This window comes from Pinus tabuliformis, chromosome 6 (genome assembly GCF_031772625.1).
Source record: "Pinus tabuliformis cultivar Carrire ecotype Pingquan chromosome 6, CPIR1, whole genome shotgun sequence".
Classification (NCBI taxonomy): domain Eukaryota; kingdom Viridiplantae; phylum Streptophyta; class Pinopsida; order Pinales; family Pinaceae; genus Pinus; species Pinus tabuliformis.
In genome coordinates, this window is record NC_142292.1 from 1903348837 (window position 1) to 1903369755 (window position 20919).

The 20919-nt window shown below is 37.3% G+C and overlaps 1 protein-coding gene across 8 annotated transcripts in view; it reads right to left on the minus strand.

Annotated features, from left to right (window-relative positions):
- Positions 1-20919, minus strand: part of LOC149266798 (biotin--protein ligase 2-like) — a 259505-nt gene that overhangs the window by 173101 nt on the left and 65485 nt on the right. For 5 of the 8 annotated variants that reach the window (XR_016260272.1, XM_089430958.1, XM_089430965.1 and 2 more), the window contains one exon: positions 9978-10399. Coding sequence is in view for 7 of the 8 variants with exons in the window: in XM_089430958.1 (XP_089287084.1) it covers positions 9978-10399 (422 nt within the window). In the remaining variant the exon portion in view is untranslated. The remainder of the gene's footprint in view (positions 1-9977; positions 10400-20919) is intronic. The other 3 variants (XM_089430971.1, XM_089430972.1, XM_089430950.1) reach the window with 2 other exon arrangements.

The following is a 20919-nucleotide window of genomic DNA, read 5'->3' on the forward strand; positions in this document are numbered from 1 at the left end:
TGGTCACAAAGGGGAATGTCAAGGGTCACCCCACCCTTTGCTATAAATAGTCCCTAATAACTCATTGTATGGGATTTTGGTCAGCCAAGCTTCTACTAAGTCTATTTTGAAGAAGGCTTGGACAGTATTGTAACGCGCCTTGGCTTCTCCACTACATAGAGCTAGTACATCTCTTTGGAGGAGCAGGTGGATGTGGCTGTAACGTTCCACTATTGGGGCTAGCAGGTTTACATGGATGTATTATATGGTTGTAACTTATACTTATTTATATAATAAGAGCCAACACATTTTCATGCATATGTTGTTATTGTAGTTGGATTGCTCTGATTGCTTTAATGTTATGTATTGTTTAACTTACGTACTTGTGTATGAACTAATTCACATGCAATTATATGAATCTTGTTGTTAATGTGTTGCATATGTTTTTAATGTTGTCACCGTCTGTGTCAACTACTCTGTCAGACATTAGACAGACCTTTCCCTTGAACCTTGCTATAACAACCATTCACACTCGTCTCGGACTTATCCGTGAGTGTTGTATGTGTTATCTTACCTTGTATGATGTGATTGTCGCATCCGAGTGGACTGCTCTGCTAGAAGCTGTGCATGTCCTTTGTGTTGTGCGTTCCTAGCCGAGTTGGGGTTGATCCCTTTCAAACCGAAACTCACCTTCACCTCCTTCCCCTTTCAAAGTGTTGGAACCTCTCATACACCTTCCTTGACTCATTGCATTAGTCACACCCTTGCTGCTGACAGAGTTATTCTACTTGCCTCTGTGCGACACCGCGGTCAAGGCATTACCTTACGGCCGACTAATAGGACTCCTACGACAAAGGATCTGAGGTCTAATTGGGACTTCTTACCGGGGAGATCCCCTTGACATGATGGCGGGTCCAGCACTGTCAACAAAGCCCTAGATGTTGGAGGAAAAGAGGTTGCCCTAGACGCAGATAGAAGGCAACCCTAGATGCAGATAGAAGGAAGCCCTAGACAGAGAAGGAAGGCAGCCCTAACACTATCCTAAGGCAGCCCTAACCTACGCTATCTCAAGGGTAACCTAGCCGCAGTCAAGATAAGGATATATGTTGCCCTAATAGGTCCTAGCCGCAGCAAAGTCATGGGTCTTTTAGAGGACTAAGTTGTTGTTAAGAAGGCCTAGGAGTTGGGCTAGAAGGCAGCAATCGAAGACCTACTTCAGCGAAGTAGAAGGGACGCTAAGGTCACCCTTGTGACCACTTGAAGAGGCAGCAAGGTTTGTGTGAAAGTCGCAGGCCAGTAAGTATTGTTTTGATGGTCAAAACAGCCCTCTACATGGAGCTGTTTTGATGCAGTTTATTTTAATGTTGATGTGATTGCTAATCTGGAAAAGATATTGAGCTAACTATGAAAATTGAAATAAATTGCTCTAAGCATAGAACATACCTAAAATTAACAATTAGCTAATACGTTTAATAATTGCACCAATAACAATTTGTTGTGTATGCTTAATTAGTGTTGTAGTTGTTATTTTATTTAGTATGTAGTTTAGCCAGTGAAAATTTGTTATCCACTTATGCTAGTTTGTTAGGAGATTTCTATGGCTATATAATGGAGCCATTAAAATGTAATTAGTGAGTTGATAAATACAATCTATTCTAGCCCCAAGGGTTAGCTCAACTGGTCGAGTCCCTGTTGTTAAGTATCTCGCCGATCGGGAGGTCACAGTGTCAATTCTCCTCGACGCCCTTGGGGTTAGGCCCTGCTAGTCTGGCCGAAGGGCTTTAAAAGATCCCCTTCAAGGTTGATTTGCCAAAATTTTCCGTGGATGTAGCGGCCACCCGTGAACCCCTCAAAAAAAATACAATATATTTTGTGAATGTGAATGAACCTTTTATGGTATGAGTCGATCACTTACCCAGCCAATCCCATCAAAGGGCATCGCAATCTCATGAAGGAGGTTGACAGCTTAGTGTCATTAAGAAGGCCCATCATCGTTCTTCGAGAGTCCACAGTTGCTTTGTCGACTTCTAGAAAGAATTTGACACAGTGTGGAGGCACTCTTTCAAAAACTCTGCAACATTGGGATTTACAAGACTTTCTTGGCAACCATCATAAGATTGTACGAGTCTATTATCAGACGCCTAAAGATGGCACATGGCCTTTCAGATTTCATACAGGATACCATTGGTGTTAAGTAGGGATGCTCTCCCCACCTACACTTTTCAAGATTTATGTTAAGAAGTTTGAGTCTTTTCTCCAGGAGCATATTCAAGAGGGGGACAGTTGCCTTCTTCATCAAGTGTTGATCTCTCTGCTCCTTTTTGCAGACAGCTTGGTTTTATTGGCCTCTACCCCTGAGGGCATGCAAAGACAATTGGATGCCTTAGCCAATTTCTATGACCTTTGACCGCTGAAGATCAACCTAGGTAAAACCAAGGTTATGATCTTCAACACATCAGAGAGCTCTCTTATAGACTTGCATTTTTATTTTCAGGAGAAGAGATTGAGATCACCACATCTTATATTTACCTGGGACTGCAATTCACAAGGCCTCATTTTGGCATGAGACAGGCCGTCCAGCCTCCGATCAACAAAGGATATGTCTCTCTTGCCCTCATCAAGAAACAGTACTTCTACAGTCAGCTTCAGGACATCTCGTCCAAACTCCACCTCATGGACGCAATTATTTGACCTACAATTCTTTATGGCTTCGAGATCTGGGGGCCAAGTTTGGTACAAACGGATTGGGCTCAGACGGAGAGAGTCCAGACCTTGCTTCTCAGATGCATCATATGATGCAAACGTACAGTTCCACAGCCTATTATCCAAGTAGAGTTCGGGACCCATCCTTTTCACCTTGAGGTCATCTTCCGCCTAGTCTCTTTCATCCACAAAGTTAGATCTCTCAAGGACTTTGCGCTGGGGAGAGATCGCTACCCCTACCTATCACTTTGCTCCTTACAGGCCCTAGCTTCAGATCAGTCAACAGCTCATGCTCAAGGGTGGTTCTTTGGGGCATCCCGACTCCTCCAGCCAGTGGTCATTTCCCCATAGCACCTCCCCCCATCCAGATTCTCTCTTGATGCACCAACCCATCTTCTACCGATTAAATAGGTGATTAATCAGTCCATCGGAGAGGATATCTATCAGTTATACACTCAGATCACATGGATTTCACCTCCAACGAGCCATGGTCTAAAGATGTCGTTCTATTTGGAGCATTTGTTAGAGCTGCAGGATGGCCTCATCATTCGGCCCCCTTACTTGCACCGACAATCATATTCCTCGAACGAACAGAATTTGCTAGTGTGCCATCTACAGGAACCAGAGGCTGAGTGGCACCTCATCTTCAGGTGCCCCATTTACTATGAGATCAGACGACATTACCATTGTCTCAACAAGGATTCTAGGGGCTCCCTCTCCACTTTTTTCCAATACCGAGACTAGAGATGCCTAGCCCTCTTTATCAGGGAGATATTTACATACAGATATCAATACTTGCACACCTTGGGATTTCTAGAACTATTACCCCTTACTTCCAAGTTGTTTCGTCTTATCAAAACAATAAGCGATAGGAAGTTTCAGTATGCAGTAGATGGGGGAAGGGTGAGACCTTGGGGTTCACCATAACCCCCCCTCCCTTTATGAGACAAACAAGTATCTTTGAGGCTAGCCCATAGATACAGTACCATGGTTTAGTCAGCATATCCTCAGAGATTCAAAGGAAATGGTTCGAGACAGAGATAGTGTAGAGCGCCTCCGACTCGCCAAACCTCCTCCCAGCCATAGCACAACGAACAGAGAATAATTAGCAACTTCTTCCTCTCGGCCTCAAGTGTTAGGAGTAGCCATCACTCCTCTGCTCCCCCTAGGACCATATAGTTGGATTTCTTAATGGTTCCAGAGGACCCGAGCAAGGAGATATCTTGCTCACCTCCCTCGCCATTGGCCATCAAATCCGAGAGATGCTGACCTCATTGGCCTCATCTTCAGCTCCCCTTCACTTCATTGGCCTCATGTTCAGTTGTGTACTTCTCATTTTTTATCATTGCATGTGATTTTATACATTCTCTATTGTACATTTATTTCATTTTAGTCTTATTGTCGTCATATATTAGTCATTTTAGCTTTGGAGTTACAATGGAGTCGCACTTGTACACCCACATGTCTTGTATTTACACTGGATGTATCTTTTAGTCCCATTGACCTACTCTTGTGGTCACCCAAGGACATAAATAAAATTATCTTATCTTATCTTATCTCCACTGACTTTTGGACATCTCCTAGAATGCCACATGGGGTTATCTCAAACTATACAAGCTTCACCAAAAGTCTTAGGATGACCAGTGCCTACAAACACTCACATGATGAAGGTTAGAAGTTAAACAGAATTAATAAATGTGATCTGATATATGATATTCACTGCAAAAAATGCAGATCAGCGAAGAAAATACTCAATTTATGAATGAAATAACATTGAGAAAAGTGTCAAATTTGAGTATGAAGGCCCTTAACAATGTGGAGGTTGAAACCTTGAAGTTTACCTTTGTTGTGGGGCTTGAAATGATGATTTATCTTTCTGTTATATGCCTACACACCTGTAATCTTGCAGAAGTCTGCAAAACCCAGCAAGCAAAAGCCCACTTTGGGGGCTCCCACAAGCCTAAAGACGATATAAAAACTTGCGGCTATGAGTTGGATATGTTGGTATCATGAAATATGAACAAAATGAGCCCACTAGCACTTCAAAACACCAAGTATTCAGAAAGTTATTCAAATCTGGAATTTCCACTCAGTTTTGGGGGTCCAATCCTCAAGGGGTGAAAAATGAAAGTGTTCCAATCGAGGTAAAACCTATTGCATTTGTTAAGACAGCTGAAAAAATTTCAAAGATGAGTAATTTTCCATTAAAATACTTTTGAAATACTACTTGGGGTTAGAAAGGTTAGAATCAAGCTTTAACAAATCCCAAGGCAAAGGATTTCACCAATCTTTAAGCTATAAATGCTGAAGATAAAAATAAGATTGCTAGAATCACCTTCAAAACCCTCAACAAAGATGTTAAACCAGCTTTATATGTGTTAATTTTAGTTAACATGTTCTTTGCTTAGGACAATTACTTCAATGTTCCATATTAGCCCAATTAACAATTCCATTTCATTTCCATTAGCAATCACATAAACCATTATCACATTGACAGTAACTGTAGAAAGAACAATAAACAAATGCAGAAGACAAGCCAAGACAAGAGAACACAAGAATTTGGCTCAAGCCAGGGAAAAACCCCAAGATGGGGAAAACCCTTGATCAATCCTTATTATCAAATATCAAATGTTCAGCAGGGAGAGAATATCCAATAGAGTACAATAGATGATCCAATACCACTGTCCTTAGTCAAATAGATTGCCCAATCAAAATCTGCAATTCTGCTCTCAGTCAACAGCAGTCAAACAGCCCTAACCAGAAAGTCAACAGTGGTCAACACAGCAGTAAAAGTGTCCTCCTTGAGCTCGGTCAAGGTCAAGGCAATTCAGCCTTCCTTGGAGATTAACCAGCAACAAAAACAATCATCAAAGGAGCAGTCAAACTCGGTCAACCAGAAAGTCTCCTCTGCAGTCAAACAGTCAACACAGGCCTGCGGTCAATGCAGGTCAACCTGCCCAGAAAATCTCGGTTTCTGTGCCAATAAATGTGGCCTGCTGAAACAGAGAGAAACCCACAAAAACGCAGTCAAATGAGGTCAAACAGAGAGTCAACTCTGCGGTCAACCTGAGATCAGACCCTGCGGTCAACGCAGGTCAAACTTCACCAAAAGCCTCAGTTCCTATGCCAGAATGTGCGGCCTACCCAAACAGAGATATCTCCACAAAAATCGCAGCAAAATAGTGCCAAATAAGCCTCGGTCAAAGCTGGTCAAAGGTTACTGCAGAAAAGTCAACGCAGAAGAACAGAGATACCCAGTCCACCCTTTGCACATGTGAGAAGAATCTGCTGCCTCAGATGTGAACGAACCAATCAAAAGAGAGAGAATGTGTTGTTGTGATGAGGTGCCAAAATGAGGAGGACATATGCTATATTTATAGTGGTTGACGTGGGGTGAAAATGTGTCTTTTCATCCATGAGCCGACATGAAGGGGAGTCGACCTGAGCTGACTTGAAAAACAAGCATTTGGAGGAAGTCAAAAAAAAATCCAAAATTGCCAATTATGGATGATATCATCAAGAGTTCTTCAAGGGTGAAGAGTGCCATCAAAAGAGGAGCTACTAAATGAGGGAATCGATCCTTAGTTGCCAACTTTAACACTCCCTCTCAACTAGGGAGAATTCCACCTGCCAATATCTGACCATCGATCATCATACCATCCTATCATCATGAACCATCTTTGCATCTCGTCTCAACTTTGTTGAACACTGCTATAGATAATAAGAAGAATCGATCGAGAGTGAGTCAAAAGACCTTGCCAGTCTCCACTGACAAAAGTCAATCCACATAACCAGGGGTATAACCCTAATCGGACTTGATCCTAACCAATCAAGTTGTTGAACATCATGCATCCTAGTCATAGGGAGTACAGTAGTCCACGATGCGTCCATCTGTAGTGCTAAGGTCCCTATCCTCTTTTCCCAACTCATTGGTTAGATGAGAGGTACTTCCCATGAGTCCCAGACTACATGGGTAGGATGTATGTTGGGGCATCTGCAGGAGAAGGTCAACCACTCATCCTATGCATATATCATCAATTTTAGGGGAAGGTGAACCACTCACCCTACACACATGTCAACCACCATAGGGGAAGGTGAACCACTCACCCTATGCTAACATATATCATCATGGGGTATCACAAGGGAAGGTGAACCACTCACCCTATACACAGCATACCTATAGGGGAAGGTGAACCACTCACCCTATGGTCGCACATAGCTCCAAGAAGTACCCCAAGCCCCCAGGAGCTCCCAGAGCTCAATGTTCAACCGGGACCCTCATAGTAGGGTCTTTCCATCACTCTCAACCTCTCTCTAAAGGAAGATAAATCTAACCTTACCAAGAGGCTTTATGAGGATGTCAATAACCTGCACATCCATCCTGAAATGATGGAGCTTGATTGCTCCTTGTTGTACCATATCGAAATAAAGTGGTACCTAATGCCAATAAGCTTGGAGCGGTCATGGAACACGAGATTCTCTGAAAGGTGAATCCCACTCTGATTATTGCAACATACAACGGTGGTTTCCAACACGTGCTCAAATGGCTTACTGAAGAGCTTCCTCAACCAAATCGCTTCATAACAGGCCATACTAGCTGCAATATATTCAGCTTTGACGGTGCTTATAGCAACTGATTTCTACTTCCTTCTCATCCAATAAATTGAAGTAGATCCCAAGAGAAGCAAAATACAGAGGTGCTCTTTCTATCCACCGTACTGCCAACCTAGTCAGCATCAAAATATCCATGTGGCCTCAAATTCCTGGTAGTGTATCTCAGTCCATAATAAGCAGTTATCCAATATATGAGGCTTAACCATAAATTGTCTCAGAGTCTTCATAGCAAGGCATATGTCTGATCAGGGCCCCCACAAGTTGACTATATCTAGATCAGCAGTGTCTCCATTTTATCAAACCTTTAAGCTTAGGAAGTAGTGCATCAAGGCTAGGTCTTTTATCTTGAATTTAAAAAAGTCAACTCCCTATTACATTGATAAATGAGAGGATCATCATCTGTTAGATAGACATCATCAATAGTTGCATCTTCACAAACCAATCATCATAGCTTGACCATAGCTCCCTCTAAACATCAGGAAAGTGACCTTGCCCAAAACATAACCATCGAGCTATCTGCAACTTGCTACTTTTCCTATCATTGATCCTTTGGTCCATATGCCAAGATCATCCAATCATAATCATATAGTTTCCATGCAACTTCTCAGGTAACAGAGATATATCGAATCATCATCAGAGTCATCAGATCATAATCAGTTGTCATGTCTTGCCTTCATCAACGTTCTTTGACATGGTCTTCCTTCTTGTAATAATCATCGGGCAAGAAGAGTCATCAAGCCATTTTGTCAGGGATTCTATAGCTCCCTCTGAAGTCTTACTTCAATTGATCATCTAGCCTTCAACAATGTGCAATGCGGCAATTGAATTAACAAACTTTTAGCATGCTTCAAATCAGAGAGAAAAACTTTGAAGAAACATCATGGTCCTTCTTCAATCAAGGTGAAGAAATCCTCCCATGAGATTATCCAAAACAGTTGCTTTATTTCTTCATTGCTAGATGACTGCTACCAATCCATTCTAAGGAGGACCTTCTCATCCAGGCATCTGTATCCATACGACCATTCTTCATAAAATCTTGGCATTGCATATCAAAATGCCCAATGATCCAACCAAAATCAGGGTCCTCCCAATTCCCTCCTTCCAATGCTTTCTTTAGGAGGTACTTGTAATAATTATTGACAAGCACTACCAAGCACAATATGTGATAATAAAAGCATGAGATCAAAATAACAATCTAGGGTTTCCATGCAACTGGAATCCTAGGGTTTTTAAATACAAACCCTAGACCTCATCCTCATCAATCATTAAGAGGGTTTATCATATATGCCCTAGATTCTTCACAAACCCTAGAAATCATGAGATAGTGTCCTCACGAGGGAACTAGCAAAATAGGGTTAGGGTTATTTGGCTAGGGTTTCTCATGAACCATCTAGGGTTATCAAGACTAACAAACCCTTCTATCATATAAACATCTAAACTTCTTTCATTTCAGACCCTTGAACAGAAATAACATATATTATACATACCTTAGGGTTTACATACCTCTGTCCTTCATGATCATAAGGGCTGCTGCAAGGGCCTGCTACAAGATGCCATGTACTTGCTCTCAAAAGAGGAAACTCCCAAAAGTGCTCATATTGCAACTTTTATCACCATATTTTTAAATTTTTTGGCTTCTTTAACAGTGAAAGAATTCCAAGAAATTAAATCTAGATTCACACAGTAATCCGTCAAATCAATTCTAGACAAGATGGTGAAGAGATTCATCGGTTTATATCTTTTTTGTTTTATGGTTATTTCTAATATTTTTTGGATTTTTATATTTTTTCTATTTTTTGGTTTTTTGAATTAATTAAAATAAAAATTATTTAGATGACTATTCTGATTATTATGATCTTCATTCTCTGCAATCTATTTACTATGTTATTCTAAACTTACCAAAAAGACTGCACCCCCATGAAGCAAAGCATGCCTCATAGCATTGACCAGTTGAGGGTGTTAATCGGCTCAAAAGTGAGATGATAATCAAATGTCTATTTCATTGGTCTGGCCAACCAATGAGACTAATTGTTAGCCATCTACAACAGTTTATCAATTACTGTTAGAAGTGTACGCTGGCTTTGCAGAGCTTCGAATCAATAGGCAATTTGTTGTCAGGTGGTTCTTAGCCCATAAGTTAATGATTATAGGCCAGTGGCTGACTGGGGTCACACCTTCTGTTAACTGAAAATAGCAAGAATTACCAAGTGAAGTCTACATCAACCCAAAGTTGTACAACAATTCAGTTTATTTCAAGAAATATTTAGCGATATGCCTGCATAAAGTTAAGGAAACAGTTGAATGACCTTGTATTTAGAAAACCATTTCTAGTAAATATGTACACAATGATATATTTTTCAATACAATGCAAATAAGATTATAAGGCATTAGCAGTAAAACAGAAAATAAAAAATGGCAAGCCTCCGGTTATGATGAAAATGTATCATATCTACAGTTTAAATTCTAACAGCAAGCATCTGTCATGAAAATCACCAACACTATAACGAACACTAACAAACAATGTCCTCCAGAAGTACAGAATTCGTCAATTGTTAATTAGTTAAACAAAATGCCTTTGAAGTGGATGTGTAAAACTTATAAAGACAAACAATCTCTCAGTCATCCTCAGCATTTGCCTAGACATATTAAGAGAAATCGTCGACAATGAAGAATGAACCAACCACATGGTAAGGAGACTTTGTTGTAGAAATATTTATAACCTGAATTCTCCATCTGTATTTGTCTTGTCAAGCATTCTTCCCTCTGAGAAGAAGGACCGTCTCCTTGACAGGCATCTATATCGCAAACATCCTTCTGAAAATCATCATTTGATCCACTGTGCCCAGTGGCAACAGCATTACCTCCACAGGACCAATTCATATCAGGTAAAGAACTTTCTGAGCTTGCCATTCTTGTATGGCCTTTCCGAAAGTTATCATGGAATTTAAATTTCCAACACCTGATGAAGAACAAAGTTTTATCTTTCCAAACTACTGCTGGTAATAGTGAATTTAAACAAGAAGCTTCTGCAATTTTCTCCGAGATTCTAAGCCAGTTCAATCTCACTAAAAGAACTCCACGTGAAAGAGTACCCTGGAGACTCCTACACAAAATAACAAATGATAATTTGCAACCACTTCTAGTCCTGAATGTTTTTGCTATCAGTGTGAAACAACAAACTAGATGGAAATTATTTACAGATGATCAGCTCTTACTCGCAGTGAGCTTTTACAGATGAAGGAAATGAATAATTAAGAATTACCTCTACGGGAAACAACAATTGCAGGTAATAAAAGTAGTATTCAGCAATGAAATAGGGTAATATTCAGCAATAAAACTCCTGCAGAGTTATTAATTGTTTAAAATGAAAAAAAGGAATAACAAAACTTCAATGGCTTGCAGGCTTCGATAACATCAGCCAGTGCCAAGTCAAATTGAGTATATTAAGGAGATATTGCATGCAGTGCTCCTATAATCAACATGGAAATTACACTATACCAAGATCTGATAAGAAGAGAAATAATAAGAAATATTGTCAGTATAATATAAGAAATATTTTCAAAATAAAAAGCTGGGGTTCCTTACACAGCCAAGGTTGGAAGGCCCCTACAACCGTAAAAGATGGAGGAAAGCATCTCCAAATGATTATCTTTGAAAAAAGGTACTCAACCAAGTAACAACGTTGATTGATAAATTATAATAGATTGGATTTGATTATGGTCAGAAGGAAAAAACCCTTTTAATACACCTCTCATAATAACACCCATCCCTTAACATGGTGGAGAATAATTAATGCATATAACTAACATATATCTACCAACTTAGTGATGAATCATTAATATGAGAAATCGCAACTAACATGGTGATGGAGGCTGTTACCACACAATCGCACACGCAAAACTGTATAGTCCCAACACCTAGGTGAAGACTTGTGAAACTAGGAGGATGGCCAATAATCACCTCACCAACACTGCATTTTAGACAAAGGGTGGACCTAAGTCAAGGGGGGCTTCCCTATGGTTGCTTGGCTCACTTCATGTAATATGGAGTGGGAGTAAAGGAGTTTAGCATCATGAATAAATGGAAATGGAAAAGCTTAAAAGGTTGGGGATGGTGGAAATTTAGGCAATCTTCACCAAGAAATCTACAATTTACCCAATTTAGAAATTTCACCTCGCCATCAATGAAATCAGGGATCTATCACACAGAACTTTCAGCCATAGGGCTGAACTGAAATACTCAAAAATACACTTGCAAATATCTCAAATCTCTCCATATGTCAAGCGCTCCTCTAAGCAATATGGTGTGTCCTCCAACAATGGCTTCTTAACTCAAGCATTCCTCCTCAACATATGTGCAAGGTGGCTTCAATGCTCCCATGAGTCTGTTCCCAACCTTCAAGTGCATAGTTCTCTCCTCCTAAGTGATTTCTGCACATGTTCTAAATACCCATCCTCTTAAACAAGTGCACCCCTTTAGAAGATGTCAAACAGCCACAGGTGCCAACCAATGTCGCAAATACCATGAAAATATTGCTGACATTGCAATATATTGTCAGTTTTCCTAACCAGAGATAATATTGCTATAAAAAATCGTGATTTCTTTGAATTTTAAATATATTGCAATACTTTGAAATATCACGATATATCAGCAATATATCAGGAGCAAAAAGAAAAATGTCCACGAAGTCAAGGGTTTTTTGGGGGAATTTTTGCTCACTTTAGTGAGAGAGCAAGGGATTTGGAACAAAGGGGTTACTCATTGTTACATTTGCCCATAAAAGGGATAGAGGAAGGGTGATTCTTTAGATGTTTAAAATGTTGAAAAAAAATTAATATTTTTGTAATTTTTAAGTTTGTTATCTTTTCCCTTATGTTGCTGGTTACTGGTATGTTTCTTTTTGAACCCTTCGCAATAATCATCAACATGATATTTGCAACATTGGTGCCAATTACCATATCAAGAAGTGTGCCTCCCTAGCATTGATCCCAAGAGAAGCATACACTTGCTAAGCTCTCCAAAATGTAAGTCAACCAAAATACTACAAAGGGGGTTGTTGGTAATAAACAAGCCTTCCACATCACATGAAACACTCCCCAAGCTAGGTGAGTGTTAGTGTAAAGTTTTTGAAGAAGTGAACCAAAATTCCTTACTTAACTTATAGGTGACTTATAACCCTAACAACAAAAGATGGTTGCCTCTATGCTTCAAATCTGCAATAAAACATGAAGAAAAATCTTGCATATAGAAACATAAATAGCATAAAATAGAAGTGCAATAACCCAATGAAAGACTTGAAGAAATCATAATTTTATTAATGAATACACCTGGTGAGGAGAAATTACAAAATGGGTCTGCAGTTCACCCTCCGTGGGATGGGTCCTTTCTTGTCCTTGTGCTTCAACAATGTGCTTCTCTCTCAATTTGCAATGGGCAGAAAACAAAAAGGGTGCTTGAACTCAAGTGGGAGCTCAAATGCTATGAGACGATAATGTTGATGATGAAAATGGTCATGGTGAAGAATGGATAGAAAACCCTCTATTTATAACAAAGTATTGAGCTAAATTAGGAATTATAAAATAATAAAATATTATTGACTAAATCAAAATCTAGCCGTTGTGAATACGTTATTATATTTTTTGAGAGGGCAAAGAATCAAGATATTCAAAATGGAAAAATATCTTTATTTAGAAAGTGGTTGAAGTAATTAACAAATAAAAATGATTTATTAATCACTTTGTGAGAATTAAAAAATATATATATTAAATAATGGTTTAATAATTATCTCATAAGGAAAATAGGGGATAAATAAGGAATAAGAAATAAATAATGGTTTATTTAAATATTCCAAAGTTATTAAGTCAAAAGTAATAAGAAATAATTATCAAATAATTATTTAATAATTATTTCTAGAGAATATTAAATAAATAATAATTTATTCAATTATTCTCATGGGGTTTTTTCTATGTTACCGGATCCCTCAAGCCCGATGGCTGGATCCGCGGATCCCCGGATCAGAGACGGATTCGGATCTGGATCCGTAGAGATCCGCCCGTCTTCTCCCCGTGAGTAAATATATTGTATGTCGGCAAAATTTTCTCTCGGTGGGTAAAAAACTGTAATTCAGCACAAAATTTCTAAACAGAAATATCAACGCAAGTCAATTTCGAATGTTAAGAAATGGATTAAAAATCCCTCCGCGAAAATAAACTAAGTTGTTGGACGTCATAAAATTTATTATTTTTACATTGAAATGTATTATTTTTAATACGATATATTATAAGCTTTAATTCAAGTGAATGAAGCTAATGATAAGAACAAGCGGATATGAAGTCCAAGAGGGAGAATTTATTATTTCTATGTTGACCGTATTATAAACTTTAATACAAAGATATATTATAAACTTTATATTATTTAATACAAATATATATTATAAACTTTAATACAAAGATATATTATAAACTTTATATTATTTGATACAAATACATATTATAAACTTTAATACATGTGACGTCAAGATTATAATCTACTCGTATTTATTTAGAAGATATTTTATTTAAAGTTTAAAAAGTAAGATTATATTTTAATAAATTTTCAAGTTTAAAAATAGTTTTTCTAAAATAAGTTTAATAATTTGCTTAATATAAATAATTATAACTAATAATTAATGTTTAAATATTTATAAATGATGCGTTAATTATATTATGATTAACTTAATAATTATTTTTAAAGTATTATATTGAATTTATATATTTAAAAATTTTCATATGTTTTTTTTATTTTTATATAAATTTAATTAATATTCCTAAATGATACCTTAGGAACTATTTATATAATAACTATTTATTGTATATAAAAATTACATATTAAAAAATTATGTTTTTAATTTTATATTTATATAATTTTAATTTTAAAAATTATAAAATATTTTATATTTGCTTGTACTTGTTGTTTCCTTGCCGTTTCCGGATCCTAGCTTTTCAAAAAACTGGCGGATCCGTAGCCGAATCCGGATCCGGATCCCTGTCCTGGTAACTTAGGGTTTTTTGGATTTTAATGAGAAATAATTTAGAAAAATGATTTACTAAATTATTTCCTATGGTGAAAGTGAGTTTTATCATGGCAAAATTAATCTTACATGATGTATTTCGATCCACCTAGTAAGAAATGGCAAGGTGAACATTTTTTGGGTGATAACAGTGAGAACACTTTCAAAGCAACCAAAGGCTAACACTTTGTAATTCTTGCAACTCTGAGTAATAAAGACTGCATCTACAATCTTTTGACAGCCATATCTTGAGTACTGTGTGTAAGAATCTCTATTTTTTTGCATAGCTCTCACTTGTTTGAAATCAACTCCTGTGATTTCAAGTAAATCTGCTTGCCTTTGAGTTTTCCTTTCAGTCATCTAATAACTCCATTTACAGGGACACGGCAACAGTCACTTTTATACATAATTGATTTTAAGCACTTTAGAAGGCAAAAAATATTGAGAATCTTTGCAAACTAGAAATTTAAATAGCTACTTGGCAACAGTTACTTCTATAAGTAGTTGATTTTAAGCACTTTAGAAGGTAATATAATATTGAGGATCTTTGCAAACTAGATTAAATAGCTACTTAGTAAAGAGAATACTTGACATCAACCATAAGAGATTGATTTTGAGAGTTTCTTGCGCTTTTGAGGCTAAGTTAACTTGCTTATATGCAATTTTTATTGCAAAAATAAGAAAGAACTTAGAAACTATAGCGAATTTTTTATTTGCATTAACTCAGTGTATCATACATAGTCAAACTTTGCACTTTTATAGTGTTTTAACTTTATATCATTTTCAGTAAGTTCACTACTTATTGAGCAGCACTTTTTGTTGCAGACACAAAGGGAAACTATAGCAAAATTTGAAACTTCTTAGTGTGCGCTACCACATACATTCAAAATTTCACTATTTTTGTGTTCCCCTTGACTTTTGGGGTATTTTACAATGCTAATCCGTATTTGTATTTCAGAAACAGGAATAGAAAATCACCTATTGTGACTTTCCTGTTGATTTCATCATTTCATAACTTAGGCTTTTTAGGTTGCTGTCTTGCAGATCTCTGATTTAATTAGTGCAGAACACCAACTTTTATTCACTAATTTGAGGTCCCGCTTATCCTCTAGGAACCATATTTGACATCTTAAATCCCTTAGGGAAGCCCGCCCTGTGGTTGGCCAAGCACCAACCCAAAGTGAGAGGATTTGAGTGAGATGATATCTGATCTTATCGTGTAGAGTTCTCTAGACTCCCTTTTTGTCTTTTCAGGAAAAGAATTAGCAGGATGGTTTTCTCGAACTTCCATTGCCACATATATAGGTGGTGCTCCCTATTATAAGGAAGCCCCTACAAACATTCGATGCACCATCCTAGTTCTATCATACTATTAATTTGATGATCAAAATTATGGCTCTATTTGTACCCGTCCTTGAAAACATTACTGCAAATGTGATTATTCCATGCTCTTCTTCAATGTGTAGGATATGTCTTATGTGTTATGAATATAATTTATATTAAAATATATACAAATAATGTAAATATAATAATAATAAATAATAATTTAATTAACTAATAGTTAGTATCGAAGAGGCATGTCTCTATAGACATGACCGATCGTGAAAGGGTACCTGCCTAGCTATATATATGGGACCCTCAGTTGTAATCAAACCATCTCTCTCTTGTATACAAATATTCTTATATATAATTACTTGTCCTACAATGGATGTCTTTGTCTTCGGAGTGTTCTAAAGATTATTATGAAGTACAAACATGGTTCGTTACATTGGTACCAGCGTTGTTCGATCCTCTGCCCGTTCAACCGTTGCACAAAGCCAGTCTGATCCGACCTTTGGCCATCAATATTCATCAACTTTGTTGCCGTCATGATTGAAGTGTTTCGCTACACAGTTTTTGGAGATTCTCCATTTCATTGTTAGGCCCTTCGCCATACATTTAAAAAATATCTATATATATATGGAGCAGAAAACTTAAGATATATGCAGAAATTTATATATAAATATTTATTTAAAAAGGATGAATTACAGATGATGCTATTACAATTGCGGGTGCCTGGTTTATATATCGCCATGGACACCCTTTAGGGAAAGGGCATGATCTTATGATCGTGCCCTTTCATCTAATTTAATTGAAAATTAAATAATAACCTAATTTAACTAATTTTTTATGGAGCAGAAAACTTAAGATATATGCAGAAATTTATATATAAATATTTATTTAAAAAGGATGAATTACAGATGATGCTATTACAATTGCGGGTGCCTGGCTTATATATCGCCATGGACACCCTTTAGGGAAAGGGCATGATCTTATGATCGTACCCTTTCATCTAATTTAACTGAAAATTAAATAATAACCTAATTTAACTAATTTTTTACATAACATTGCCTTCCTCCCGACAGAATGCTTTGTCCTCAAAGCATACACAACGACAAATGTTGCTGACAAAATGCTTCATTCTCCCAAGAAGCGTCTTCTTCGGTAAGTCCTTCCACTTGATTATATATTCCAAGATGATCAAGGTCCCACACTTTAAAGGGTTTTGGATCAATCTCTCAATTTCCGTTTTTGGTGATGTGAATATCGGTATGGCTTGATGTTGACGGAGTCTGATCTTACCTTGACTTCTATTGTATGCTCAATTTCCCTATTAGGTGGCATCTTCATAGGTAGGTCTTGAAATACTTTTTCATGCTTCCGAATCAGATCTTGTATCTCTGGTGACTCTTCTCTGGTCATATTTGCAGATAACATTTCTAATTGGTGACATTGTATTGCATAAGTCGGTGCTCTTCTTCGACTCAGCTTCATCATCTGAGATGATGATACAACTTGATTTTCTGGTGCTTGGAATCCGTGTAGCTTGTACTTCTGACCTCCCCATTTGAATTTTATAAATTGTACTTGATGGTTGGCGGCATAAGTACCTAAAGTTCGTAACCATTGGATACCTAAGACTACATCTACTCCTCCTAACTGTACTGTGAAAAATGGAGACTCTAGATTAAAGTCTTGAATCTGCAAATTGACCTTATGGCATTTCCCTACCTTTTCAATCTTCTTACCATTAGCTACCATCACTTTCATGTTTGGTAAGGGAAATGAAAAGATATTGAGTCTCTTTGCCATGGTTGCATTTAAAAAATTGTGTGTGCTTCCAGAGTCGACGAGAACCACTACGTTGTTCTTCTTTATGTGTCCTTTTAACTTTAAAGTCTGAGGTTGTGATATCCCTGTCACAGCTGATAATGACACTTGTGGAATACTTCCATCATCTAATTCTGGCAAGAATTCTGGGGCATCTTCTGTGTCTTCTATGTCATAATCTTCACTGTTTGAATCATTGGTTGCTTCACAATTATATAGGTTCTTTAGTTCTTTTCCTTTAGCACATCTATGTTTGGGGTCCCACTTCTCACCACAGCGTTTACATTTACCCTCTTTTATCCTTTGCATTTCCACATTAGATTTTTCATCTTCACGACGATGTGGTGGAACATATCTTGTATTATTTGAGTCCACATACTGGGGTATCCTTCGTCTTGCATAAGCTTTTTCCGCTGTTGACCAAAATATTGGTTCGGATTTCTTTTCGGCTGTTTTTTCTTTTCGTCTTGCTACTTCTATAGATGTAATGTCATGCATCTCAAGTTCTGCTTGTAAATGGGTTTTGAGTCCCGAGATGTATGACTGAATTAGACGAGATTCTGATAGCCCAGGTACTCGCGTTACTAAGGTCTCCCATTCTTGAGTGTATTCATCCACACTTCTTTTTTGTCGTAATTTGATGAGTTTTGAAAAGAATTCTTCTTCCTTTACACCTTGGAATCTTTTGAAGAATGCATCTTTAAATTTTCTCCAGCTAATGACGTGTGTTGTCTTTTTCCACCACATATACCAGTTATATGCTTCTCCTTCCATTTTCATGGATGCATGCCTGAGCTTTTCGTCATCCTCATTGATGTCATATATCTCAAAGTATTCTTCTGCTTTATTTATCCATGCAACATTGTTTTTTTCGTTTCCATCGAATTTAGGCATCTCGACTTTTGCCCGTCGCTGGTATGTTGCTACTGGTTGAGCGAAAAAAGGGTGTTGATTGGTAAATTTATCCCAGAGTTGCTTGTTTGTAAAGGCTGTGTTACTCGCTTCTTGGTGGTGTGTCGCTGATTTTTTTGGGGATTCAACTTTGTCATGAGAGTCTGCGGACTTAGTTGAATCTGACAATATGTGTTATTGATTCTCTTCACCTTCTTTTAGTAGTTGTTCGGGTGTACAATTCGACCTTTTACACAGACTTTTCAGCATTGTTAAGACCTCTCTGATCCCTGCTTCTGTCTGGACATGGTAATTTTCCATCTTTATTTCTATTCGATTCGTCGTATCTTGAAGATTTTTTATTTTGTCTGCTTGCTCCCCAAGCTTGCTCTCGACTTCATTTAATCTTTTACTAACCTCGTCGTGGTTTTTATTTATCTTATGCTCTGCATCAACCAATTTTTTCTGGAAATCCGCCATTGTCATTGTCGACATTGAGCGGGTTTGCGGGGGCGTGTATTTATTTGCCAGCGAAAATATTTTCCCTCTTTTTTTTTTTTTAGCTAAAATAAATTTTATACATATAAATTTTAATTAATTAAAATAAATTTCATTAATTAAATTAACATATATATATAACTTTTAATTAATTAAATTATATATATATATATATAACTTTTTAATTAATTAAAATAATTTTAATTAATTAAATTAACTTTTTATATATATATATATATATATATATATATAACTTATAACTAAATTAAATTATGTATGATATATATAACATAAAATATAATTTTACATATATATATATATATATATATATATGTTATATATAATATATATAAATTAACGTTATATAAATGTTTATATATAAAATATAATTATATATATATATATATATATGTTATAACATTAATATATATAAATTAATGTTATAATAAATGTTTCACGTTATATATATACAAATATATGTTATACGTTGTGTATATATTCGACCGCTGACCGTCACATTTGCTGGTTGGGGTCACCTCCGTTGACCGTTCCAAAAAAAAAAAAAAACCTTAAGCGAATATCACCGGAGTACTGGGGCTGGACAAAGGCAAAAGGGACGCAGTGTGCAGACTGATCGGGATTTTATACTCAGAAGATTATATGGACGCGGTGTGCCACTAGAGTTGACGTTCAGCAAATGGGGCAGCGGCAAATCTGACGTTCAGCGAAGGGCTGATGCAGTGGTAGCGGACTGTATGAATTAAAAGGCGGCTAGATGGAAGGGTGGATGATTTGGATACATCGCAGACAAGCAGAAAAAGGACAGCGGATACGAGGAACAGGCGTAGGGAGGCTGGTTTGTGAGTAGTCGTGCAGCCTGCGGATGAATCGATGACCATGTGGCGGCTAAAGTGGCTGGAAATGGTGTTACAACGGGGAAGAGGCTGCAGTGGAGACTGCGATAAGTAGGATGGTTGCGGCTCAGTTAATGCATCGCTCAGCGGAGCGGATATGCCTGAGGCTCCTATAAGTGGTTGGTGTAGACAGGGAGGTGGAGTCAGTGGATGGAAAGGGGTGTGCGTATGTGAATCGCAATTGGCAGCGGATGAATATAGCCTGAGGAGCGAACCCGCTCTGATACCAATGGAGCAGAAAACTTAAGATATATGCAGAAATTTATATATAAATATTTATTTAAAAAGGATGAATTACAGATGATGCTATTACAATTGCGGGTGCCTGGCTTATATATCGCCATGGACACCCTTTAGAGAAAGGGCATGATCTTATGATCGTGCCCTTTCATCTAATTTAACTGAAAATTAAATAATAACCTAATTTAACTAATTTTTTACATAACAATATATAAAAAGGTATATAGTAAAAAAGGAAAAAGAAGTTGAAAGAAGGTGTCGAGTCCCAGTAGCACAACCAATTGAGAAAGGGTTTCTTTAGGAAGGTGGCCTGTGTTCAAACCTCATCGGGCTGCTAAGCATGTGCGCTAGGAGGAGACATTTGACTCACCAAAAAAAAGCTAAAAGAAAATTTTAACAAAAAGGAAGAGAAAAAAAAATTAGATATATATGTATATATATAAACCGGTGACTATATATATTTAAATATATATATATATATATATATATATAATATAAAATAAAGGTAACGAATTAAAAATAATAAAAAAAAAGTATTAACAAAAGATTAGAAATTCGATCGTCCGATTGGTGTATATATATATATATATATATATATATATATCAAAATCCAACTACAACCCACAACTTCGTCCGACAACACTGACACCAATTCCTCGACCACCCGTCAACGTTCACCCTGCCGCCAAAATACCCCGTCGTGTTGCCTAGTCTCCCTGTCATGCCTTCCCTATCCGAATTTAGCACCACTGTCGCTAATTTCTTTTTGCCGCCGCACACTGCCACCATTGACCAATGACCAAATCCACAGTGGTCGCCCTACAACCATTTTCTCCATCGTATGATCATACATCATTATTGTATTTAACAACCACATAGTCC